Source organism: Esox lucius, chromosome 11 (assembly GCF_011004845.1).
Source record: "Esox lucius isolate fEsoLuc1 chromosome 11, fEsoLuc1.pri, whole genome shotgun sequence".
NCBI lineage: Eukaryota > Metazoa > Chordata > Actinopteri > Esociformes > Esocidae > Esox > Esox lucius.
The window spans coordinates 23,520,253-23,547,409 of NC_047579.1; the positions used below are offsets into that span (position 1 = coordinate 23,520,253).

The 27,157-nt window shown below is 41.5% G+C and overlaps 2 protein-coding genes across 3 annotated transcripts in view; both read left to right on the plus strand.

Moving 5' to 3' along the window:
• The window catches only part of LOC105008948 (nuclear GTPase SLIP-GC-like), a 50,587-nt gene extending 25,305 nt beyond the window's left edge, over nt 1-25,282 (plus strand). For both annotated transcript variants that reach the window (XM_034294994.1, XM_034294995.1), the window contains 15 exons: nt 985-1,245; nt 1,459-1,552; nt 2,708-2,856; nt 2,957-3,118; nt 3,293-3,462; nt 5,139-5,253; nt 5,418-5,526; nt 5,981-6,108; nt 6,298-6,382; nt 16,518-16,645; nt 16,751-16,797; nt 16,938-17,137; nt 19,372-19,619; nt 24,290-24,406; nt 24,614-25,282. In XM_034294994.1, the coding sequence (XP_034150885.1) occupies nt 985-1,245; nt 1,459-1,552; nt 2,708-2,856; nt 2,957-3,118; nt 3,293-3,462; nt 5,139-5,253; nt 5,418-5,526; nt 5,981-6,108; nt 6,298-6,382; nt 16,518-16,645; nt 16,751-16,797; nt 16,938-17,137; nt 19,372-19,619; nt 24,290-24,406; nt 24,614-24,769 (2,169 nt within the window). In that variant the 3' untranslated portion in view covers nt 24,770-25,282. The remainder of the gene's footprint in view (nt 1-984; nt 1,246-1,458; nt 1,553-2,707; nt 2,857-2,956; nt 3,119-3,292; nt 3,463-5,138; nt 5,254-5,417; nt 5,527-5,980; nt 6,109-6,297; nt 6,383-16,517; nt 16,646-16,750; nt 16,798-16,937; nt 17,138-19,371; nt 19,620-24,289; nt 24,407-24,613) is intronic.
• LOC117595221 (nuclear GTPase SLIP-GC-like) overlaps nt 1-27,157 on the plus strand; it is a 772,829-nt gene that overhangs the window by 161,481 nt on the left and 584,191 nt on the right. The window lies entirely within an intron of this gene.

Below are 27,157 nucleotides of genomic sequence, written 5' to 3' on the forward strand. Positions count from 1 at the left end.
CCAAATGACTTAATAAAGCTACACGTCCGGGCAATATGTACCAGTAAAAAGCTTGCTCTGTTGGTCGAGGTGGTGGGCTTGTTCTTATCCACCGCACTAGTTACAAGGTGAAGACCCTCCAGACCTTCAATACTACATCATTTGAATGTTTGTCTTTTGGACTTAAAACTACATCACAACTTCATTCTTCCTGTCCCACATTTACAACTCTATCAACACCTCTAGCATTCCTATTCATGTCGTCAACAACACGTAACTCAGACTCTATCGTCAAAACAGACTGAAGACTGACTTGTTCAGGCTAGCTTTTCCATTGGCTTAACATGGTCATAATTTAGCTCTGGTGTAATTTATGGTGTTTTCTCTGTGATTACTGTTTTTGCTTGAATTTTATTTTTCAGTGTGCTTGGGTTTCTTGAAAGGTGTTTGGAAATGTCATGTGTAAAAAATTATAATAACTTGGCTCAAAGGGATAGAAAAGGCCTTTGAATTTTTCTTATACATGTGCCTTAACTTGTGCCTTTCCACAACTTCATCTCTTAGATCTTTTCAAAGTATAATTTCCCGCATTAGTGCTTTGTTTGTTTTGAATTATAGTGGAGTCCTCTATGAACAACAGAACGAAACAAAATCACAACATTTGAACAAAGATGGACATCCATTAGCTATATTTGTAATCTGGAAGGTGGTTAGCTATATCTCAGCAAGTTTGAAATTACAATTCTAAGGGGGGGGGGGGTCTTTTATTCTAAAGGTGTATTTTACTGTTTTTAATTGTATTTAATTTTCAGACTTTTCTGAATTACATTTTTTCGCTTGAATATTGTGGGTTACTGTGTGTAAATAATGCAGTAAAAAGTCAGATTGTGTTTTTATTTCAGGCTGTAAGGCAAAAAAAGTTGACCTTTTTTAAAGGTGGTGGTGATTTTCTATACCCAATGTATAAATCTTTACTGTTGAACAATTTTCTTGACACTGTTTCAGTTTATAGGGAACTGCTCGGTTGTTTGGATTGTGAGCGACATTTCACGAGCAATTTCAGAAAAGGAATCTTGGGAGATTTTAGACAGCACTGTTAGCCTCTTTGGACCTGGTGGAGAATGTAGAAGCATCAGCTTTATCTGCACCAAGACGGACGACATTGAGGAGATTGCAAAGGATAATGCTCGCTCCATTATTTTGACCAGAAATGAAATTACCAAGAAAAAAGTGAGAGAAAAATTCAACAAACAAAAAGATGTAAAGGTAAGTGAAGAGATTTGGGAATTCTATTCTATTCTATCTGTTTGGAAATAGTTATTGTTTCATCTACATACAAATTGTTGGGTAAAATGTACTGTTTATGTAGATCACTAACATTAGTGAAAGTAGAAACATTTGTATGACAAAAACAATACTAATATTTGCAAAAGATGTCTTGGCTTGATTTCCAATCTTTGTCTTATGATCATGTTTTAGAAACACTTCAGTGATGCAGAAAGCTTTAAGGTGTTTACTGTAAGTTCCAAGAAATACAACATGGAAAAGCAGAGTGAACTGGATGAAAAAGCAGGTGCAGTTACTGATTATAATTTTTTTAATTATACAACATAATAAAGGTTATGATGGTCGATACAATTTTAAAAACCGGTTCAGGAGAATATTCTAAAATTCTCTTCAATACCACATTGATGGAAAGAAGTGTTATTATACAGTGCCCATGATAGGCAAGTTTTCATATTTCACAAATATATAACGCACAATGTGTTTGAATGTCCAAGAATTCTAACATGCACTTGGTCTGGAGGTTCAGTATTGTTTGCAGAAGGTATTGATTCAATGTTGTTTCAAAATCCGCTCTCACACAAATCATAATTTTGACTCCGCTCTTCTATGCCTGTAATTTCTATGTTACCTAGCAGACCCGACCCTTCTCCTTTTAAACCACTGTAAATACATACAGTGAGGGGAAACATTTATTTGATCCCCTGCTGATTTTGTATGTTTTCCCACTGACAAATAAATGATCAGTTGAATCATTTTAATGGTAGGTTTATTTGAACAGTGAGAGACAGAATAACAACAAAAAAATCCAGAAAAACACATGTCAAAAATGTTATAAATTGATTTGCATTTTAATTAGTGACATACGTTTTTGATTACACCGCCCAATGCCAAATGTGGGAGAGATACAACCAAGATTGCACGGGGTGCTTCTGAGGCACGTTCTATCTCCAATGCCGCTGCCGGAGCAGATCGCAGCCCCTCTAGTCAATGATTTTAACACCACCAGACGAGCTGTGGCGCGTTTGAATAGCGTCCTAGAAGCAGCTCTATTCTCTGCTTCGCTAAAGATAGGTGCCTTGTCTATTTTTGACGGACGCCGCGTCCAAGCCGCACAGTTCAAATACAATAAATCAGTACTATAAGTCAGTACAGAAAGTGAGTACTATAACCTAATTATCTTCCTTATAATAGGACTTCGTGATTTTAGCCTACTTGTAGCCTACTTTTATAGAGCTATTCAGAATTTATGCATCTTGAAAAGCCATTACAATGTTCAGTAACGAGCGTATGCTAGCAAAGGTCACAACAGTTATTTATTTGAACTTATATTATTAGTTAATGTTATAATAATGTACAGAAATCTTATTGACAGTGATGTGATATCAGACAATGAAAACTGTTTTGAGCATCCTCTTGCCCCTGTTTTTTCACTACATTCTAGAACAGTGGATGAACGCCCTTGATACAGAGATACCTCACCTTCAGAAATTTCTCAGAAATCTCAATGATCATCACACAAGGACATCAGATTATATTTCTGGTGTGGATGGGATCCTCTCTCTGATGCAGGCAGCCAGAAACAACAACAACGTATTGTTCCTTTCAGCATATTAACTGTCTTCCCCTTAACAACATACTATTTCATGTAAAAAAGTGTGTATAATACTGACTATGTTGAGTTGGATTTCAGACAGACAGCAAAGAAGAGGTGTGCCAGGTTTTGGAACAGAGGCTTGAACACAACCTTAAATCCATTGTTCAATACATGGAAAAGCCTTATAATACTTTCGACCAATGTCTCTCCAAAGGAGTTCAACAGTCAGAAGATTCATGCGAGACATTAATGAATAAAGTAAGCTAGTAAGCTAATCAGAAGATGTATAAATAAAGCCCCTTTTCCACCATTATTCTAAATCTGTATAAACTGGTTAGAGAAGCTTGACAATCAAGTCACACTATACTTATGGAGGATATATTTCTTTTGCTGTGCCCTAAAATAACTGCTTATTTTATTCTTTCTTTTAAGGTCTGGAAATCATGTCGTGGACAATATGGAATAGTGAGGTGTTTATGCGAGAATAATGGCATTTACAAACCAAAAGGAAAAAAGAACAAGCGGAAGGAAATTAACGTCAATGAGAGTTTAGCCTCATGCATGAGAAGTTGCATTGATGAAGAGTTTACATATTTTTTCCCGTATGTTAATTCATTAAAATAAATCCAATAATTAGCACTAAAGGTCCATCAATGGTGGACTCGTCCATCACCCAGGCTGAAGTCACAGAGGTGGTTAAGAAACTCCTCGGTTGCAAGGCACCGTGGGTGGATGAGATCCGCCCTGAGTACCTCAAGTCTCTGGATGTTGTGGGGCTGTCTTGGCTGACACGCCTGTGCAACATCGCGTGGCAGTCAGGGACAGTGCCTCTGGGATGGCAAACCGGGGTGGTGGTCCCTCTTTTTAAGAAGGGGGACCGGAGGGTGTGTTCCAACTATAGGGGGATCACACTTCTCAGCCTCCCCAGGAAAGTCTATGCCAGGGTTCTGGAGAGGAGAATACGGCCGATAGTAGAACCTCGGATTCAGGAGGAACAGTGTGGTTTTTCGTCCAGGCCGTGGAACACTGAACCAGCTCTATACCCTCTACGGGGTGATGGAGGGTTCATGGGAGTTTGCCCAACCAATCCACATGTGTTTTGTGGATTTGGAGAAGGCATTCGACTGTGTCCCTCGCCGCATCCTGTGGAGGGTGCTTCGGGAATATGGGGTCCTGGGTCCTTTGCTAAGGGCTGTCAGGTCCCTTTACGACCGAAGCAGGAGCTTGGTCCGCATTGCCGGCAGTAAGTCAGACTTGTTCCCTGTGCATGTTGGACTCCGGCAGGGCTGCCCTTTGTCACCGGTTCTGTTCGTAATTTGTATGGACAGAATTTCTAGGCGCAGCCAGGGGCCGGAGGGTGTCAGGTTTGGGGACCACACGATTTTGTCTCTGCTCTTTGCGGATGATGTTGTCGTGTTGGCCCCTTCAAGCCAGGACCTTCAGCATGCACTTGGACGGTTTGCAGCCGAGTGTGAAGCGGTGGGAATGAAAATCAGTACCTCCAAATCCGAGGCCATGCTCCTCAGTCGGAAAAGGGTGGCTTGCCCACTTCAGGTTGGTGGAGAGTGCCTGCCTCAAGTGGAGGAGTTTAAGTATCTAGGGGTCCTGTTCACGAGTGAGGGAAGGATGGAACGGGAGATTGACAGACGGATCGGTGCAGCTTCTGCAGTAATGCGGTCGATGTATCGGTTTGTCGTCGTGAAGAAAGAGCTGAGCCGCAAGGCGAAGCTCTCGATTTACCGGTCAATCTACGTCCCTACTCTCACCTATGGTCATGAGCTTTGGGTCATGACCGAAAGGACAAGATCCCGGATACAGGCGGCCGAAATGAGCTTTCTCCGCAGGGTGGCTGGGCGATCCCTTAGAGATAGGGTGAGAAGCTCGGTCACCCGGGAGGAGCTCAGAGTAGAGCCGCTGCTCCTCCACATCGAGAGGGGTCAGCTGAGGTGGCTTGGGCATCTGTTTCGGATGCCTCCGGAACGCCTTCCTGGGAAGGTGTTCCAGTCCCGTCCCACCGGGAAGAGACCCCGGGGAACACCTAGGACACGCTGGAGGGACTATGTCTCCCGACTGGCCTGGGAACGCCTCGGTGTCCCCCCAGAAGAGCTGGAGGAAGTGTCTGGGGAGAGGGAAGTCTGGGCATCCCTGCTTAGACTGCTGCCCCCGCGACCCGGCCCCGGATAAGTGGAAGAAGATGATGATGATGATGGTCCATCAATGTGAAATGACAAGGCACAGTCAAGACTTTTAACCATATACTGAAACCATTTTCTTTCAGAAATGACAAATGTGGCCCAATCAGGAAAAAGATTGAAGACTTCACCCTTGACACAAACAGCTTGGTTGAGAAGCACAAGAGTGTGTCACTGCATCTGAAATTCCTTAATACAGAGGTAGGGTTTTCATGACTAACATTAATAGTTAAAATTTGATTTAAATAGATCCTAAAATAACGGTTTACAGTGATATCTTTGGTTTATTGGGTTATTTAGTAATTTGGGCAAACTAAACCATAAACTGTATTAAGGGGGCTTCTTGAAAAAAATATATCTTAAAGGAAAAAAAGTTGAAGACACAACTAATCCGTGACCTGCTTGACAAAAAGAAACAGATCTACTTCACTCTACCTGACTCGATCAAGGACTCTATGCATGTATCCTATACAAGTAAGTATTTTAGATCAACATTTCTATTTTATTTAAAGTAACAGAATGTTGTACCCCGGGTGCAGCGGTTTAAGATACTTCCTCAAAATACAGCAACGTCATTGCAGTGTTTAAATCCTGGTCTCAGGATACAGAAAAGGCCTTGGGGTCCAGAATAGGTACAGTAAGCATTATTTATCTCGGATCACTTTGTGGTTGAATGGGCTTCTGAAATCTCTAAGTCTCATTAACATTGAGCTCTCCATTCAGTTTGAGGCACAAGTAATACACCAACATTTGAAAAGAAAATTACAAAAGACATACAAATAAACTCACATTAAGAATAACAGTTACATCTATCATTATACAGGCCATCCGGTATTTAAGCTAATATTTGGAGAACATATTTTCTTATAAATGTGGAATGTATTAATAGCATATGAATGGTTATGGAAAATATATTACTTTGTTTTAGATGCATCAATGTATACAGGAAAAGGTTCTCTGCAAAGGATGAAAGATGAGCTACATCTGAACATAAAGAGAGCAAATGTTTTCTGGAAGGCCAAGAAAGATATGATGGATGGTTTAACTAAACTGAAGGTTTGAAACGTAGTATATTGGCATTGACAGAAAGTACAGTGTAATGCATGTATTCAGTAAACTCCCACAGTAAATGTCCCTCTTTACACAAAAATGCATTCAAAAAGCATAGCTCTTTCTGTATGAACACAAGCAAAGTAAAAGCAAGATTCTGACAGAAGTCAACTGAATAATATTTTCCTGTATTAGGATCACATGGTGATGCACCTGAAGTATAACATAGAAGAATCAATCAGGATGTCACTCCATACTCCCAACAGCTCGTTCCTCCCAGGTAAATAAATGTACTTGAGTTAAGTCACAGCTTGTACTTGAGTTAGTTTTTTACAGGATTACAGTTGTATATCGTGGTAAGATGAGGGTACATATCCTGTGGAGTAGCCCTGGTATCCCATGGACGGTGTTGCATTGCCATCATTTGAGATGTATGTAATATAATTTGATTGCCATTCAATCTAACAACTTCCTGTGGTGGCTTTGCTACCAGTGAGCTCAGTGAACATAAACATAAGATGCATGAACACATTAACATTTCAGTAATTTACCATAGGTTCTTTTGAAAAGAAACTTAAAAAAAAAAAAGTCAGATAAAGCTAGGTGGGTAGACTTCATAACATTGTACCAAAAAGTTAAAGTTCCTTAATTGAGCTCACTTACACAAAAACACACACTGCTGCTAATTATTGAAAAAACCCTAAACTTCCCTTCCAAAACTAGTGTTAATCTGCCCACCTTCCAACTGCCTTAAATTTACTTACTTTTCAGACCAGAACCACAGCAGTTAATTAACAATACAGTTCTGAAATCTTACGCTTAAATGTAAAAAACATATATTCAGGTAGTTGTCACTGTACCATGCTGCCAGGCACTTCATCTCCTCTTGTAGGCTGACTCGTCATTGTCACTGATCAGGCCTTCCACCATGGTGTCGTCTGCAAACTTGACAATGGTGATCTGTGTACAGGAACGCAGTCGTGGGTGAAGAGGTGGAGGGTACAGGAGGGGGCTCAGCATGCAGCCTTGTGGAACACCAGTGTTCAGGATCAGGGTGGAGGAGGTGAAGTTGTCTAACCTGTCAGACCTGTGTCCAAGGTCCAGTTGCAGAGAGAGGGTGGGATCCTTAGGTCATGGAGTATGTTGACCAACCTAGAGGGGATGACCATGTTGAAAGCAGAGCCAAAGTCAATGAATAGCTGACATAGGTGTGGGATTTGTCCAGGTGGGTCAGGGCAGAGTGTAAAGTTGTAGAGATGGCATCCTCTGTAGACCGGTAGGCAAACTGGTAGGGATCTAGAGTTGGGGTAGGCAGGACATTAGGGGGGCCAGAACTGGTCTTTCGAAGCACTTCAGGATCGTGGGGGTGAAAGCCCCAGGTTTCAGGCTAGATGCAGTCGACTGCTTCAGCCATGGCACAATGGTTGCGGTCTTGAAGCACGTTAGGACAACCCCCTGGGCCAGTGACAGGTTGTCAGTAAAGACCATGGCCAGCTCCCCAACACCCCAGGACCAGCAGCCTTGCGTGCATTCACCCTTCTCAGTGCAGACAACACATCTGCAGTGGATAGGCAGAGGGGGAGGTCGTCTGAGGGGAGTTCAGCTTTAATGGCTGGCTCTTTGTTGTACCTGACAAAGCAGGCGTAGAACCTGTTTAACTCATCGGTGAAGGAGACGTCGCTGGATGGCCACATGTGTCTGGGTTTGGAGTTATTGTTGAAGTTCTCCTCAATCTGCAGTTGTGGTCATTTTTTGCCATTTTGATGACCCTTTTCAGGTTGACCCCTGATAACATGTAGGCCTCCACATTGCCAGATCTGAAAGCAGCATCCTGTGCCTTTAGCAGTGGTCGGATCTCTGTTCATCCACGGCTTCTGGTGGAGGAAGGTCTTTATTAGTATTTAGGTGGTGACATTGTTGATGCAGATGTTGATGTTATCCAGAACAGAAGAAGCATACGTTTCAATGTCCTTATGGGAGTCAAGGGTGGCTTGAGTGGCAATCAAACTCCGGTCTGTGTGTTGAATCTGTTGCTGTAGAAGTGAGTCTGACTCCTCTGGCCACATTTTGACTGTCTTCCCTGATGATTTCAGACATTTAATGAGTAGTAAATACTCAGGGAGTAGGAACAGTGAAAGGTGATAAGACTGTCCCACGTGGGAGAGGGGAATAGCTTTGTAAGCCTTTGGAATGTGTGTATAAACATGGTCAACTGTGTTGACTCCTCTGGTGGGTTAGGAGTAATTCTGGTAGAATTTGGGGGAAAAGAAATTCAGATTTGAGGGGTTGTCTGCTGTATGCTAATAGCATCATTTAGCATTAGCATCCAGGGGTATGTACACTGCAATAACAACAATAGATGTAAACTCCCAAGGCAAGTAAAAAGGCCTTCACCTAATCATCAGGTGCTCCAGACTGGTTGAGCAGTGACTCCTGATCAAGTTAGTGTCAGTACAACAGTGGTTCACAACCTTGACCAGGGCATGCCCCACCTGTCTCAGGTAGATACGGCGATGTCGGCTACATTCTGATAACTTTCAATCTGGGAAGTTACCCATTCAGATGATGAAGGCACGATGGCAGCAACATCTACCATGTTCATACACAGACCCATCTGTTTATTTTTCTTCTGGTTGTGAAAATTTTTGCTAGATGATCCACATTATCCACAACACTTTTGGCTGCATTGTATGGCGCTTTTCCACTGCATAGTACTGGCTCGACTCTACTCGCCTCGCGTCTACCCGCTTTGGGAGCTTTTCCATTGCATGCTACCAGCTCGACACGGCCCGCCTCGGGTTGGTTTTCCACTGCAGATAGTAACCTGTACCCGCCCATAGTGACATCACAGGAAAACTGCCATGACTCCAACTCCAACGTGACACACACAGGAACAACACTGGAGACATCGTACACCTGATACCGGCGAAAAGCCAGCATTTGCCAACTAACGGAAACCCTGCAGTGAACAGAAAAATATATTGAATGAACTTTCTTTTAAATTGACAAGCTTTGAACGTGGCAAATCAAAAGTATACTAATTCTGAATAACATGGTCACAGACCCTGGTTGAAAAACAATGAAAAAGTAGCTATAATAGAATTATCGCCCAGCAGTATAAAAGATGTAACTGCAATATCCTGTTAGATTTAAGTGTGTACACCGAACATGTCAACGCCAACACATTTAAAACAACCAACATAATCCCTCCATCTCGTTTAAAAAGTAAAAATATTTGCCTTATTAATTGCCAGCTATAATACCACGCCGACAGTCTCAAGAGTAGCCTACTGTAGGCTACACAGGCAGCGTTTATACTGGTAGTAGCGAGGAAGCATGTGTGAGCAGTTAATTTGTTCTTAATGCATTGCAGACTGCAAATGTAGTTAGAAAGCTTGGTAGGTAGGCTGCTTCTGTTTGGCTTGACATTACTACTTTGACCAGTGCTATATATGCCAGTTAGCCTATAGAAAAACCCAGAGGAGGAAAAGGACAAGGTCTTTTTGTAGGTTACAAAAACAACACGTCTTGTGGGTCTCACAGGGATAATAAGTTGATTTCAACGCCAGTGGATAGGTCCAAACTGAGATGCGTTTTGGGAAAATGCGATCGCTTAAATTACGAGTCTGGTCCTATGCACTGGCATTGAAATTAATTTCATTGCAAGGACTCCTTGCACAGACGCGCAAAAAGGTGCCATTCTCATCTTAACCATTCTCTGACACTGGACAGCTAACACGCTTTGAGTCACTTGTCCAATCAGAAGTCTTTTCCGTGTTTTCACGTCACCTTTTGGTATCGCCTCAGCTCGTTTGGAACCTCGACGAAACGGGTACTAAAAAAAGTATCTGGTACCAGGTACTATCCCAACTTTTAGCAAAAAAGGCGAGCCGAGTCAAGCTGGTACCATGCAGTGGAAAAGCTCCCAAAGCGGGTAGAGTCAAAGTGAGGCGAGTTGAGCCAGTACCATGCAGTGGAAAAGCGCCAGTAGTGTAGTATGATCTCTGGTTTCTGCTTCTCGCCTTCAACCTTCGTGTCATGGAGCCTGCAGGAGAGCACCAGTGAAAGTCAAACTGTGAACTTTCAATCTCTCTGTCATTGTTAGCATCTAGGGTATGTGGTTTGTTTGCCTTAAAACCTATTTGTTTAAGATGTAACGCCGCCGGGATGCCAAACCTTTTTGCAACAAAGTTTTGTAAATATATATTTTCTTTGCTATAGGCATATTATATATGTGCAGAAAGCTTACAATCTTTTTAATCTAACTGCAGTATACAATTTAAAGTAGTTATTACGGCGATGCAACTCCTATGCAAGTGTTTGAGTATAGTCAACATCCACACAACACTTTTTCTAAGGTCGCTAGTTTTGGGTCTGATGTTGCATTTTGTACTTACAATAAGCCGTCTTCTGATTTCGTATCTTGATGGTCCCAGAGATATAGCAAAGCATTGTTTTGTTTGATAAAATCAGTTGTCCTTATGTAACCAATTGTCTATGTGATTTGGCTATGACATGTTGTGGCTGTTTCTTATGGCCTATTCATCCCCATATTTCTCCCTGAATTCAGGAGGTCCCTCTGCCTCTTGACCCCCACGGTGACGCCATCATTCAAAATATATCTAATGCTTTGGAAATTATCTTGTTTTCCAAAGCATTAGAAACCCTTCTCCTGACTGATATCTTTCAACAATGAGATCCCACTGATGCTTTGAAAGCTTTCTGCGGACCATGGCTTTTGCTCTGAGATGCAATGAAGAAAATGTCAGGAAAATCCTACTAGAACAGCTGAACTTTATTTGTGTGTGTGATCATCATGCGCGCAAAGGTGGACGCGCATAACCAGTTTAGTGACGAAGGAAGTGCTAGTTTAAATTTGGTTGGTTGGATGGCTGGTATATCTTCAATAATATTAGCCGAGTCATATAATATTTTATTTAGTTATCTACTGGATGCATTATTATCAGAACAATGATGGGCAATAAGCCTACCTGGTGTTATATTTTTTTCAAGTTTCAAGGTTTATTTGTCAAATGCACAGAACAACACAGCCAGGACGAGTTCCACCGAAGAATGTGACTCTTGCTTTTGTAGCACCTCTGGTCCTAACCTGATTGGGTAGATGAGACACTTACATCACTCTAGGTCCTATAGGAGAATACACTTGGAATAGATGACTCACAAAGGGAGTAAGTGTTGGGTTAACAGTTGACAATTTGAATGCTTGTCACCATGAATCAACATAAACATTCACAAACTACTGTATGTATACCAAAATAAAATAGAGCTCTTAATTCTTTTGTTTATTATTTTAGTTAGGCCCCTTTTTGAGTTGGGTGTTCCAACTCCATAGCTCCTCAGTATCGAGGAGGAAATGTTCAACCTCCAAAAAAAGAGTTCAGTCTTGGGGAAAATATCCGGATTTGTGTGTTCAATGTCAAGTTCTAACACTACTACCCGGGTAGGTTAGTGTGTTTTTCTTATCTGTGTCGGAATGAATGAATCTGCACATCCAAGTCCTCTGTGGCAGGTCTTTATGGCTGGCCACACCATATCCAATACCGTCCACAGCTGGGCAAGGCTCGCCATCCTTCAGTTTGTCAATATTTCTGGTACTCAACAAAAAAAACAACCGGAGTTCAAAGACATTTATTACTCAACAGGAATTGTATCCAATAGATTCACAGCTCGCAGTCAGGAAATGCTCCGTTCATTCGTAGCTGCGCATCTGCTATCCGCTCATCTAGGTGTTGCATTCAAAAGTGACCCCCCCTGCTACAACAATGGGACTTCAGGTACCGCTCACTGCTTATTACAGTCACACTGTGCCCACGTGTAACTGTATCTCTAAACAACATAAACTCAGCAATAAAAGAAACGTCCCTTTTTCAGGACTGTGTATTTCAACAATAATGTTGTAAAAATCCAAATAACTTTACAGATCTTCATTGTAAAGGGTTTAAACAATGTTTTCCATGCATGTTCAATTAACCATAATCAATTAATTAACATGCACCTGTGAAATGGTCGTTAAGACCTTAACAGCTTACAGAGAGTAGGCATTTAAGGTCACAGTTCCAAAAACGCAGGACACTAGAGACTTATCTACAGACTGTGAAAAACACCCAAAGAAAGATGCCCAGGGTCCCTGCTCATCTGCGTGAACATGCATTAGGCATGCTGCATGGAGGCATGAGGACTGCTGATGTGGCCAGGGCAATAAATTGCCATGTCTGCACTGTGAGACGCCTAAGACAGTGCTACAGGGAGACAGGAAGGACAGCTGATCATCCTCGCAGTGGAAGACCACGTGTAACTTGGGAAGTTACCCATTCATTAACACCTGCACTGGATCGGTACATCCAAATATCACACCTGCGTGACATGTACAGGATGGCCACAACAACTGCCCGAGTCACACCAGGAACACACAATCCCTCCATCAGTGCTCAGACTGTCCGCAATAGGCTGAGAGAGGCTGGACTGAGGGCTTGTAGGCCTTTTGTAAGGCAGGTCCTTACCAGACATCACAAGCAACAACGCCGCCTATGGGCACAAACCCACCTTCGCTGGACCAGACAGGAGTGGCAAAAAGTGCTCTTCACTGATGAGTCACGGTTTTGTCTCACCAGGGGTGATGGACGGATTCGTGTTTATCGTCGATGGAATGAGCGTAACACCGAGGCCCGGTACAGGGAAGACATCCTCCTCCCTCGTGGTACCCTTTATGCATGCTCATCCGGACATGATCCTCCAGCAGGACAATGCCACCCACCATACTGCTCGTTCTGTGTGTGAGTTTCTGCATGACTGCAATGTCAGTGTTCTGCCATGGCCAGCGAAGAGCCCGGAACTCAATCCCATTGAGTACGTCTGGGACCTGTTGGATCGCAGGGTGAGGGCTAGGGCCATTCCTCCCAGAAATGTCCAGGAACTTGCAAGTGCCTTGGTGGAAGAGTGGGGTAACATCTCACAGCCAAGAACTGACAAGTCTGGTCCAGTCCATGGGGAGGAGATGCACTGCAGAACTTCAAGCAGCTGGTGGCCACACCAGATACTGACTGGTACTTTTGATTTTGAGCCTCCCTTCATTCAGGGACACATTTCTGTTAGTCACATGTCTGTGAAACATTATTAGTTTATGTCTTATGGTGTTGACTCTTTTTTAGTGTTCATACAAATATTTACACACATTAAGTTTACTGAAAGTAAAAACAGTTGAAAGTCAGAGGACTTTTCTTTTTTTGCTGAGTTTATAAGGGTTTAGTAGCCCTATATTTCATATGGGTTACACTTTGCATCTCTGGTGGCCATAATAATCGCAGGCTGCGTTTGCGCGGGTAAATCTTATTTCTATGTGGGTGTTCACAATTTCAGACGTGCATTCGCGTGCCAGGGGTTTCTGCAACATTTTGACAATGTTGGTTGTGGAGCAAATCATCAGAATACTGCAGATTTAGTTTATGCGCAAAAAGCTATGGATATCTTCATTTTTTATACAACACTGTCAATACCCTTTTCGAGTAATTGCCATTTATCTTTCAACAATGTTTTGAAGCAATTAAAAACATGAATAAAACACAAATAACAGAACAGGCTTAAGCATCATTAGATTTTGGATTATGTTCAGATAAAGTCAGATTCTGGAAAATCAAGGTTTATTGGAATAATTGGAATGACTGAATATCTGACAGACCTTTAGTGTGTAATGTAGAGATATAACCCAATCATATTGAAGTAAAAAGCAATGGTTTAGAAACCCATTTCCAAAGGGACTGTAGCCTACACAACCCATAAGGTAAAATGCGAATTCCACTTTTGGCCAGCTATGTAAACTCTGACATTGATTGATCCCGCAAAAGGTTTTCAGTTGGTTATAGCCTATTTCTATTTTTTTCCCAATGCTTCTTAATTTGGAAGTAATCTAAAAGTAATCAGATTACGTTACTAAGTTTGAGTAATCAAAAAGTTATCTTACTGATTACAAATGTGGACAGGTAACTTGTAACTGTAACGGATTACATTTAAAAATGTACCTACCCAACCCTGGATGTTAGATTATCACATATGATGCAAACACCACATATGATGTTAGAGCACCACATATGATGCAAACATCACATATGATGTTAGATCATTGGATCCGCCTCCTTGTCGTGCCTCCTGTTAGTACCTTTATGAAGGCAAGCTAATTTTCCATCATGTATAACATTCCTGGGACAGTGTAACCCTTATTTTAATCACCTTTGCACTGTTGTATGGTCTGTGTAGGTATGAACTAGAAAATTCATAATGTTTCCAATTTGGCACAAAGTGGCCAATCTGTAAAGAACACTTTGGCCTTGCTCTACAAATGAGTAGGTAGATCACTGAATTGTATAACAAATGGTCTGAAACTTTACCTAGATCCTGCTGACATCTAGTGCATCATTAGTCCAGATTCCTAATCCATGTTTGACTTTCCCCACTGCAATTCAAACATGATGAGGATTTTTTATTTTACAAAAAATGCATGTTTTTTCTTTGTTTTATCTTCTGACAAATCTATTGTGTTGTACTTTTCTGCATTAATTTATAATTCCTACAAAGTACGGAGTGTCTCCTTTCAAATGTAACCAAAAATATGTTTCTACTATATTCAGAGCTACAAGCATTTAGATTTGGGTACATCATTTTAGGCGGGAATTGACTTTTTTGCCTGTTGACTAACAGCTTAATAGTGCCAACATATCAGTCCATCTTCTAGTTATGGCATCAGCTAACGGAATGAATGTAAAGAAATTATCAGCTGTGACATTTCTGCCACTTTTGCACCAATGCCCACAAGCTTGTTGATTACACGTGACCCTTGATCTACTTCTCATTGCTCTCCAGGTTGCCTGCTAAGATATACCTCACCTTTGAGATGGTGGCTGGTCTCTGCATCACAGTTGAACAAGATCTTTATTCCATTTGTCAGGCAAGGATGCAATGTACTGTCGGAATCTGCACTTGCCTCTGAAGCCAACAAGCTGCTCATCCAAACATGTCTGTGCCTGACCATTTTGAAAGCTGGGTTACAAACATGGTCCATATATCTCTGAAAGGGACAAGCTTGTCGTTGGCCGTTCGCTCTCCCCTTGTGGCTTTGTTGTCGAACCTTATATATCTCAATATGTGTTGGAATTTTTCTCTGGTCATAGTTGCAGTGATCACAGGTTTACAGCCAGTTTCTGACCAGAGGGAATCTACAGGCTCATGGGTATCTTAAGACACCCCTGCTATGATCAAAAGGCCAATGACTGCTTTTATTTCTGTGTCATCCACTGCTTTTCAGTGATCACTAATGTTGGGGGGATGACTCTTATTCCATTCCCTGATTCTTCATTTGGCTTTGCTGTTAGTTTCACGCATTATAACATCAATCATCTCTGGGATCAGGAAACTAAGAGATTCTTCTGCTGCCTTTGTTATTCCTGGTTGATTTGTGATGTCAGCTGCATGTCTTCACCCAGCTGGTAGAGGATTTTATTCCTACACTGTCCCATATTTACCACAATATGGTCTGTCATTGGCATTCTGTCAAGCTCCAGCTGCTTCTTACACTCTGTGCCTTGATTTTGCCCATGTGCATTGCTTACAGCTCTACCTTTACCCATAGCCTTTCCCCTTTCTTTTCTTAAAACATCAGCAACGCCAAATCTGGCCAGTCTTGGTCTGCTTGCCATTGTTGCCAAAAAAAACTAACATTGATGTCATCAAAAACTATATTAGGAAAGGGCATGTAATGTAAGCCATGTAATCAATAGATATATTCAAGATTGAATAGAGCCACACACGATTTGGAGCTCTGAGAAACAGCCCCCTGGACCCCAATAAATTAATATTTTTATAAAGCATTAATTAAAACAATGATGTGAAGTCATTAGGAACAAATTGATTGACAAAGTCATGAAAAATGCATGTCACATTTGTAGCTGCACGGTGCTGTGCTGTGAACACAGGTCCCATTAGAGGACATCGGGCCCTCATGCCCCCCGTCATGGAGTAAGTTTCTGACAATTCGGTCAAAAACATGCAAACCAGTAGGCAGCTTCAAAGTGACAATCACGTGATCGGTGACGTCCGAAGTTCTTTTCAAATCAGAATGCAATACACCACAGTGCACAAATAACCTAATACCAAATCAACACGTCTAATACCGTGGCGCAACCGTACTATTCCAGACTACTGTTCACATGATGGTACGATTTTGTTGAACATAAAATGTCAGCCTTTATTCGTCAACAAATTCCTGTTATATTGAGCTTAGCTGTTTCAATGGTATTCATTATTGTTCTCTTAACGAGCCTAAATCTTTCCAGAAGCCTCGGTTTCCCATCCCCACTCTCTGTGCTACACATGCACAAACAAAATGAACTGTTTCTTTATTGCAGATGTAACTGAGGATTATAACAAGATTAGGGAGCTGATGGTTTGCTCTAGTACAATACCAGTGGCTACAATATGGTATCCTCACACTGAATTTCAGTGTCAGACAGTAGAGGGACAGACGAATGTGCAGGTATGTTTGTCGGGAGATGATTAACCTTCACATATGAATCATAGAAATTCAAGAGTATTTCATCCCGTGTTCCAGACTTGCCTTGAAATAGCTTTTCTCTTACAGGAGCCAAGAATTATAACTAGTCAACATATCCGCAGGCCTACTTATAGGTAACTACTGATCACGTAACCTGCTTTGCAGCATTGTCATACTAACCACAAATAATTTATAAAAAAAATGTATATGTATGAGTATATTTTTATTTTAAAAAGTTTACAACTGTCATAATTGCCCTACATCTGCCTTGCAGGCTCCAGTTCCCTGAGGCAGGTCTTTTCCAGTGTGGTTTAACTGGACTGGTGTTTGAGATGGCTGGCAAGGGAGATGTTTGTGTCAAAATGAGTCAATGGGACACCAGTGTCCTGGGCTCCATGACTCCAGCAGGACCCCTATTCAGCATCAGCTGCCCTGCAGTCCTCCAACTGCATCTCCCACACTGTATGTGTGACGGTAGGTGATGCACCAGTTCATTTTATTGACTGTTGTTATTACTTAAAGATTTTATTGATTTTATTTGTTTTATTTGTTTTATTTATTGAGCAATAAAATTACTGACTCTACCAAAATATAATGCATGTACAACCCTGTTTCCAATAAAATTAAGACGCTATGTAAAGTGCAAATAAAACCAGAATGCAATGATGTGCAAATCATTTATCCCTATTTTTTATTGAAAATAGTACAATGAGAACATATCAAATGGGGAAACTGAGACATTTTATAGTTTTTGGAAAAATACTTTCCTATTTTGAACTTGAAACCAGCAACACGTTTCAAAAAAGTTGAACGGGGCAACAAAAGACTGGAGAAGTAACAATCAGTAACATGATTGGGTACTAAAAGACCATTCCAAAGAGGATGGGTCTGTCAGAAGTGAAGATGTGTAGGGGTTCACCAATCTGAAAGACTGCCCGGGCTAATAGTTTAAGAATAACGTTTGTCAACATAACATTGCAAAGAATTTGGTGATCTCATCATCTATAGTACGTACATGAAAGATTATATAGACAATAAAGGATTCAGAGAATCGGGTGAAATCTGTGAATGCTAGGGACAAACCCTGAATCCATAATTGGATCGTCGAGATCTTCGTAACCTCAGGCTGTTAACTAAAATACAAACCCGATTCCAAAAAAGTTGGGACACTGTACAATTGTGAATAAAAACAGAATGCAATGATGTGGAAGTTTCAAATTTCAATATTTTATTCAGAATACAACATAGATGATATATCAAATGTTCAAACTAAGGAAATGTATCACTTTAACGGAAAAATAAGTTGATTTTAAATTTCATGGGATGAACACATCTCAAAAAAGGGACAAGGCCATGTTTACCACTGTGTGGCATCCATTCTTCTTTTTATAACAGACTGCAAACGTCTGGGGACTGAGGAGACAAGTTGCTCAAGTTTATGAATATGAATGTTGTCCCATTCTTGTCTAATACAGGCTTCTAGTTGCTCAACTGTCTTAGGTCTTCTTTGTCGCATCTTCCTCTTTATGATGCGGCAAATGTTTTCTATGGGTGAAAGACTGCAGGCTGGCCATTTCAGTACCCGGATCCTTCTTCTATGCAGCCATGACATTGTAATGGATGCACTATGTGGTCTGGCATTGTCATGTCGGAAAATACAAGGTCTTCCCTGAAAGAGACTACGTCTGGATGGGAGCATATGTTGTTCTAGAACTTGGATATAACTGTCAGCATTGATGGTGCCTTTCCAGATGTGTAGGCTGCCCATGCCACACGCACTCATGCAACCCCATACCATCAGAGATGCAGGCTTCTGAACTGAGTGCTGATAAAAACTTGGGTTGTCCTTGTCCTCTTTAGTCTGGATGACATGGCGTCCCAGTTTTCCTAAATGAACTTCAAATTTTGATTTGTCTGACCACAGAACACTTTTCCACTTTGCCACAGTCCATTTTAAATGATCCTTTTTGACCTATAGAGTTTTAGCCAGCAACGACAAATGGCACGGTGGATTGTGTTCACCAACAATGTTTTCTGGAAGTATTCCTGAGCCCATGTTGTGATTACTTTTTTGGAATCGGGTTTGTATATTCAAGTTACAGTTAAATAATGAATATGCGCTTAAAGTGCAGTCTCTTAGCTTCAATTAGAGGGTATTTACATCCAAATTGCAGGAAGAATTGAGGGATTACAGCTCTTTAATATGTAGCCCCTCTTTTTCAAGGGACCAAAAGTAATTGGACAATAAACTCAAAAGCTGTTTCCCGGACAGGTGTGGGCTATTTCTTCATTATTGCACATGGCATGGGTGACTTGCACATCTGTGAAGGCACCATTAATGCTGAACAACATATACAGGTTTTGGAGCAACATATGCTGCCCACCCAGACAACATATTTTTCAGGGAAGGCCTTGCTTATTTCAGTAAGACAATGCCCAACCACATTCTGCATGTATCACAACAGCATGGCTCGGAAGTTAAAGAGTCTGGGTGTTGAACTGGCCTGTCAGCAGTCCAGACCTCTCCCCTATTGAAAATGTTGTCTTTGTACTACTTTCAGTATATGGATAAATTATGTGCACATCATTGCATTCTGATTGCATTTTACGCAGCAACCTTATACGGGGTTGTAATATATCATTTCAAGAATTTACATTTATTTACAGTTAAATTAAAATCAATAATGTATTTCTTTCTTATTCTGCAGATGAAGAAGTCTTATCAGTGGCTCATTTTACTGGTGGCACAATGGAGATTGTGAAGCCACTCAAGACAACTGCCTCCCACGTGGTTGTAAACATCCCAAACCCTTCCCTGGTTGGCCTCATCAGATGTGGTTTGTCTACACTGCCTGTCCAAAGCCGGGTGCTGCTGTTCCTCTGCCCACAAGGGAACACAAACCAAAACGGGATGCTGAATGTCTTTTTGTTGCCGAAGAATGTGCCGACCTTTGAGGTATTATTCTATAGTTGTAAGGAATTAATTAGTTTATTTCAAAGGGCAAATACGTATTACTAAGCAATTATGTCAACTGGCACACTGCCTTTTTGAACTCTTACAGAGAATTTGAGTAATTTACTGTTGCGATGATTTTGGAGTTTCTGCAGTATTTGCATGTCCTAAAAAGCAAGTAAAAAATGTTTGTAAACCAGGAATGCAGAGGTTTACAAGGATGAGTCTATGGGACACCACCCTCCTAGGTTACATGACACAAGCGGGACACCTACTCTCACTGTTCTGCAGCCTGGGGTGCAATTATAATCAGGCAAAAGAGGCAACTGCCTCAGGCCTCACGTTATTATTGGTTTTGTACACTTGGTCTAATTAATAAATATATTATAATCGTTTTCAAAATAACATTTCTCCAATCGACACCTACAATCCCTCCCCAACAAAAACAATGAACCACAAACATAGTTTGCTCAGGTCCATCCTCTTGTTCTGTGTGGCTTTAGTGCAGGTGTTGTCAAAATTATTGTAAATGAAAAACAGAATTGTTGTCAGACGCTTTACCATGACTCTTCAAATTGAGCTTGTATGCATTCAGTGACCTTTAATCGTTCTTGAAGTATACAACTTGATTGGAGTCCACCTGTGGCAGATTTACTTGATTAGACATGGATTAGTAATGCAGACACCTGTCTGTATAAGGTTCCACACTTCACAGTGCTTGTCAGAGCAAAAACCAAGCCATCAATCAGGCCATTATGGCCTAGTAGCTAGATGGTAGCCTCTCCTGAGTAAAGGTGATATGGTATCCCGCCTGAAGGACTCTGAGAGCAAGAGTAAAGATATTATCTGGTCTAATAAGACCAAAATTTAACTCTTAGGAATCCATGGCAAGTTCTGGTGGTGGGAGCATTTCTATGGAGATGCTTCTCTGCGGCAGGGACTGGGGGACCGGTGAAGATGGAAGGAAGATTGAATAGAGCAAAATACAGAAAAGTCCTTGAAGAAAATCTGAGCCCACAGGATCTCATACTGGTAAACAACTATGGAGGGGCTTTTTAGTGGCTTTTATTGGCCCAGCCAAAACCTATTTAACATCTGTGAAGAGACCTAAAGATTACAATCACCACCGCTCACCATCCAATCTGACCAAGCTGGCGAGGATCTACAAGCAAGAATGTGAATAAATGGCACAAATCCAGGAGTACAAAGCTGAAAGTCATACCCAAGAAGACTAAAAGCTGTGAACACTGACAAAGGCGCTTCTAGAAAGTACTGAATAAAGGGTATGTTATGTACATGAGAGATTTTTTTTATGTAATGGGCACACATTTCCCAAAAACATATCGGGGTAATGCCTGTGGATTGATAATAGATTGATCAACTATAAATTAAGATATAACACAAAATGTGGAGACAAAAAAGGCACTGTACTGTATATAGTGCTTTGCAAAAGTCTGACGGTTGGCGCTTGGCGCTGCGGGCCCTCTCCAGCACTCCACCTCGCTGGCGTACTAACTGCTAGCAGAAGATGATGGCAGCAGCGCAACCCACAAACACAACAGCTCCTCATCACTGATTATGTTGGTTATTGAATTTCCTATATTTACAAAATATTTACAAATATTGTGTCTTGTTTGTGTTGAGAGTGTGTGGTGCCGACCATTGCTATGAAAAGATAAAGTTCTGAAATGTTGATCTCCGTGTTCTTATCGTTTTGTTGTTTTAATCTTTGCCACACTTTTACGTACACGCTACTCTCGCACCTCAGAATAATTCATCACTCCCAAGGCATTCGTTTAACTATTTTTCCATCCGGATTGTTTGCTTTCAGTTTCTTTTTGTTTTCCTTGCATCGTCCATATCGAGATGAGACAGATCCGATGCAAGGAGGGGGCTTGATCCCCAGGTCGTGCATCGAACTTTGAGCATAGACTCTGCTCATGGTGAGACAGATCACCATACTGATTACAGCGTTTTTGGCGAAGCATGGCAGCACGGTCGGCGGGGGAGAGCCCTATTGAGCCAGCCGGGGCTTCTTTTTTCTGCATTGTGAGTTATTATTTTGGTTTCCGATTATGAGGAGGTAGCCACAATAATCCCTCTGCGTGCCCATTGGGCAACGCTGTTTTGGGATGGTGGATCTGGGGAACTGAGGTTATTTCCCAGGTTCATCGCTCAGTTCCGAGCCATGTTTGACCATAAAGCAGAATGAGGGGCGGGATGGGGGCGAGCGGCTTATGTGCCTTATGTAGGGAACGTTCATGGCCACAGAGTACACGCTGCATTCTGGACAGTGGACGCGTCAAGAGGCTGGAATGAGCCGGCTTTCCGGACCGCTTTCCAATGCGGACTGAGTCTATGCCGCTAGATTCCTACATTGCCCTGGCCATTATCATCGACGGGCAGCTCCGGGACCATGACTGTTTGGCGCATTAGGTTCATTCCACCCTCTCAGGTTTATAACATCTCAAGCCCTTTTTGCTGTCAGATTTTTCTCTCTGGTGGCTTTCCTTCTCACTCTTTCACACCTCTGATTGACTCCAGGGCTGCCAGGAGCTTCATTGACCAGTCAATGGTATCCGCTCTCAGGTTGCCGTTGCGCCGTTTGAGGTCCTGGGTGCCCATCCAGGCTTTGGATGGCCATCCCGTGGGTTCCGGTTCCATTGCCCACGTGACCCGCCCACTTACTCTCACCATTAACAGCTGCCATCAAGAGAGACTGGAATTGCTAGTGATGATGTCGTCCGTACACCCCGTCATCCTGGGACTTCCATGGCTCCAGAAACACAATCCCAACATCGCCTTGAGAAAGATCCTGGGATGGTTCCCGGAGTGTTGGAAGACCTTCTTGACCGTGACGTATGATGCAACATTGGTGGAGAGCCCAGAGGGTGACCCTCCCAGCCAACAGACCACCTGAGTATGCAGACTTAAGCGGGATGTTTTCCAACAAAAAAGCCAGGTGTCTCCCTCCTCACCACTCCTGGGACTGGGCCATTGACCTCATACCAGAAGCTGCGCCCCTCCCAAGGCAGATTTACCCCCTCCCGGTGGCTGAAAACAAAGCCATGGAGACCTACATCAGAGAAACGCTGGAGCAGGGACACATCCGCCACTCCACCTCTCCAGCAAGGTTTTGAAGGGTGGGGGGCTTCGGCCATGTATAGACTACCTGAATAACATTATCAAATTCAGGTACGCAATATCCTTTGTCCCTTCAGCCATCAAGGACCTGAGGGGTGCCAGCTATCTCAAGAATCTGGACCTCCGGAGTACGTATAACCTGGTGCGTATCCGGGAGGGAGACGAGTGGAAGGCAGCCTTTAACATGGCGTCGGTCCATTATGAGTACCTGGTCATGCCTTACGGGCTGGCCAATGCCCCCGCCGTGTTCCATTCGTTCTTCATTGAGGTGTTCCAGGAAATGTTGGGGAGGTATGTGTTGGTATACATCAATGATATATTGGTCTACTTCCCGACATACCCTGAACATGTGGCCTAGGTCCGTGCTGTTCTCCAACGTCTGCTTGACCTTCAGCTTTATGTCAAGGGCGAGAAGTGCTCTTTCCACCAGTCCGCTGTCTCCTTCCTGTAGTACCACATCGCTCTGGAGGGAGTGAAGATGGAGGAACTGAAGGTTGAGGCGGTGAGGTCATGGCCAGTCCCAAAGACCATCAAGGAACTGCAGAGTTTCATTAGATTTGCCAACTTATACCAGCGGTCAAGCCCTTCACGGTTGAAGAGGACACAGAGTTCCCCAGTACATGGTGAACGACATCATGTACAAGCTCAAGCATACCTACCACCATACACAGCATCTCTCCCACTTTCCATGTCCCTCTCCTTAAGCCAGAGGTTCCTGGTCAGCTAGGTTGACCCAGTCCTGCTGTGGCGCCTCTGGTGGAGGCGAAATTGAGAATCTGTGGCACTTGGTCCACAAGCATGCTCTAAATAACTAGAACAACCTGGAGCCAATCTGCCAAGAAGAATGGCCAAAAACACTCCCGACACTGTGTGCATATGTAGTTACAATCCCGTTTAGGCTAATTGGCTTTGGAAACATGTCAGTAACATCATAGGATATAAAAAGAGCATCCCAGATAGAATGAGTTTTTCAGAAGTAAAGATGTGGGGGGATTTACCACTTGGTTCGAAGACTGGGGGAAAATAGTGCAACAATTTATGAATAACGTTTCTCAATGTAAAATTTTAAATAGCTTGGGGATCTCACAATCTATGGTACAGAACAAAACTCAAACTTCCAAAAACAAAAACAATTCTCAGTTTCAACATTTAATATGTTGTCTTTTCACATCATTGCATTCCGTTTTTTATTTGAAACCGGGTTGTACAACAAAATACTTAATAACGTATTGCAGTAAAAGGTGGCTCTTCCAAAAATGTATGTTGGGATTGAATACCTGTGAAAGCAACATAATGACTTATTTCTTACAATTATTGCCCATCTTAAAACCAATGTCACCCCATAATAATAAAAAGTTTGAGTTTAAAAATAAAATATAAAACAGAACAAAATGTAAATGTACCAATTTGAGAGTCAGTAATATGTATAAAATAATTTCTCAGGGGTTTCATATTTTGCCAAGGCACTGTAAAGTTGCGGGACATATCTATGATTCCCCAAAACTCATGCACCTATATTTTCCTTGAAGGTGATAGATCAACAGAAGGGGAGTACTTTCATTCAAACCAGTTCTGAATGCACTTTGAGTCCTGGAAGAAAATATGGTCTCTGTTGTGAGCTGGTGGACTATAACTTACATCTAAAAGTAAGCATGGACATCACAGACACAACCATACCTTCTTATATTTGTGGTGATTTAGCTTACAGAATATTTGTTGGTATTAATTGGTATGTAGAATTTGATAGGATTTTTGATATGCATGGGTTTAATATCGCTAAATTACAACTACTGTATTTGTTTTGATCTGGGGCTGTCTAGGTTGGGCTAACATTCTCTTATGTTGTGTTTCAGAGCAGGACATTTCATGGTGACTTCAGCCCAAACTTTCTACCCACATTTCAGGTGAATTTGGAATGTATTTCAGATGCCAAGAACATGAACCTGACCCTTTTAGACAGAGAGACTAATGACCAGAAAGTGTGGGAGTGTGTGGTACAAACCGGTTAGTAAAATGCCAGTTTGTTTACTTATGTTGCTATAAACTATATGTTGAAACATGTAGGGGAAACTTGCATGATAATTTAATCTAATTAGATTTTCTTCTCAAATCTTTTTTTTTTTACTTACATCTAATTTTATAATATGCAAATAGACAGTGGCACATTGTACCATTTTCTGGTCTAGCCATCACGTCCGGAGGTAAAATCTTATTCCATAAACTCTAGTTGTTGCTATTAGTTTTTGCATTCGTTTGTTCCTGTACCTTTACTTTTTTGGGTCCAAAGTCTCTATAAAATCAATTTAGTAAATTATAATACATTTTAGATGTTTTGTTTCTCTTGTTTATTTTGTTGTCCTATTACACTGTTATTTACAAAATTGTTATGCCATTAAATGAATATTCCTTTTTTAATAACTTTTTTCATGTAGTTATCAGGGTTTGAGGGTTTATTTTATTAATTCATACATATTCAAAATATATGCCCACTTGGAATTTGATGCCAGCAGCACGTTTCAAAAAATCTGGTGGAACATCTCACAACTAATTAGGATATTTGGCAACAGGTCAGTAACATGATTGGGTATAAAAAAAGCATCCCGGAGAGGATGAATCTTTCAGAAGTAAACTATGAGGGGTTCAACACTTTGTGCAGGACTGCTCAGCCAAATAATGCCACAATTAAAGAATACAATTTTATGTTCATATCTCAAAATAAAATTGCACAGTGTTTGGAGATCACAATCTATGGTACATAATATAATTAAGCGATTTAGAGTATCCGAGAAATCTCTACGCAAGCGATAATACTGAAAAACTATATTGGATGACTGTGATCTTTGGGCCCTCAGACGGAACTGCATTAAAAACAGACACGATTTGGTAGTGGAAATCAATTCATGGGCTGAGGACCACTTCCCAAAACCATTATCTTTAAACACCGTTAGTCGCTGCAACCACAAATGCAAGTTAAAAGTCTACCATGCAAATAAGAAACCAGATACAAACAAAAACCAAAAACGCTGCTGCATGCTCTAGGCCTGAGCTAATTTAAGATGGACTGAGGTGGAAAGTGGAAAACGTGGTCTGACTAATCAAAATTAGAGATTATTTTTGGAAATCATAGACGCCTCGTCCTCTGGGTTGAAAAGGATAGGGATCGTCTAGCTTGTTATCACTGCACATTTCAAAAGGCAACATCCCTGATGGTAACATAGTATGGGTGACTTATATACAGGTTTTGGACCAACATATGCTGCCATCCAGACCATGCCTTTTTTAGGGAAGGCCTTTCTTGTATCAGCAAGACAATGCCAAATCACATTCTGCACATATTAAAACAGCATAGCTGTTAAACTGGCCTGCCTGCAGTCCAGACCTGTCAGCCATTGAAAACATTTGGCACATTAGGAAACGAAAAATATGACAGAGGAGACCCTGAACTGTTGAGCAGCTGAAATCCTATATCATGCAATAATGGGAAAACATCTCACTTTCAAAACTACAGCAGTTGGTCTCCTGATTTCCCAAACACTTAGTGTTGTTAAAAGAGGCGATGCAACACCATAATAAACATGCCCCGGTCACAATTAGTTTGAAACGTGTTGCTGGCATCATATTCAAAATGGGCACGTTTTTCCAAAAACAATAACCTTGCTCTAGTTCAACATTTGATATGTTATCTTTGTACTATTTTCAATTAAATATTGGGATAAATGTTTGGCACATCATTGTATTCTGTTTTAATTTGCATTTTTATTTATCATCCCAACTTTTTTGGAAACTGGTTGCACTATTATTTTTAGTTTAAATTACAATGTATGGCATGTTAAATATGTATCTTACTGTAAGTAAAAAATTCTGAACAACAGAATCCCACTGCAGAAGGCCATATATCTGAAGTTTTATTACTACTTTTATTAAATAAATCACTATAGAAATGAAGGTTTTAGTCATTATTTTATTTTGGTTGATTCTGACTACTCACTGTACTTGATGAGATACTTTGTTTTCCATGTTGTTTTCCAAATTCAACCAACCAATAAAGCAAGTAATTTCATGTTCCTGAATGTCTGCTATCAGATGTTATGTATGGGCTGCAGCACTTCAGTTGGATTACCCAAAGTAGATGGTTTTTAACTGGATTGTAGCTGTTTACTGTCAACAACAGCTTTAACTATGTACTAAACACAACTAGCCCTGCCCCTTACCCATATCTAACCCTTAATCGCGCCCTGAACCTAAGCCCTTTTTTCTAAACTTAACCTGCATAACTGCAACCTCAACAAGCAAGACCGCACTTTCCTGCAATAAGGAGAGAGGGTAAAAGGTGTGGAGGGTTTAGTAAAAATAACAAGGTTGACCTACTTTCCACTGGGGGGCAGAGTTATACTAGG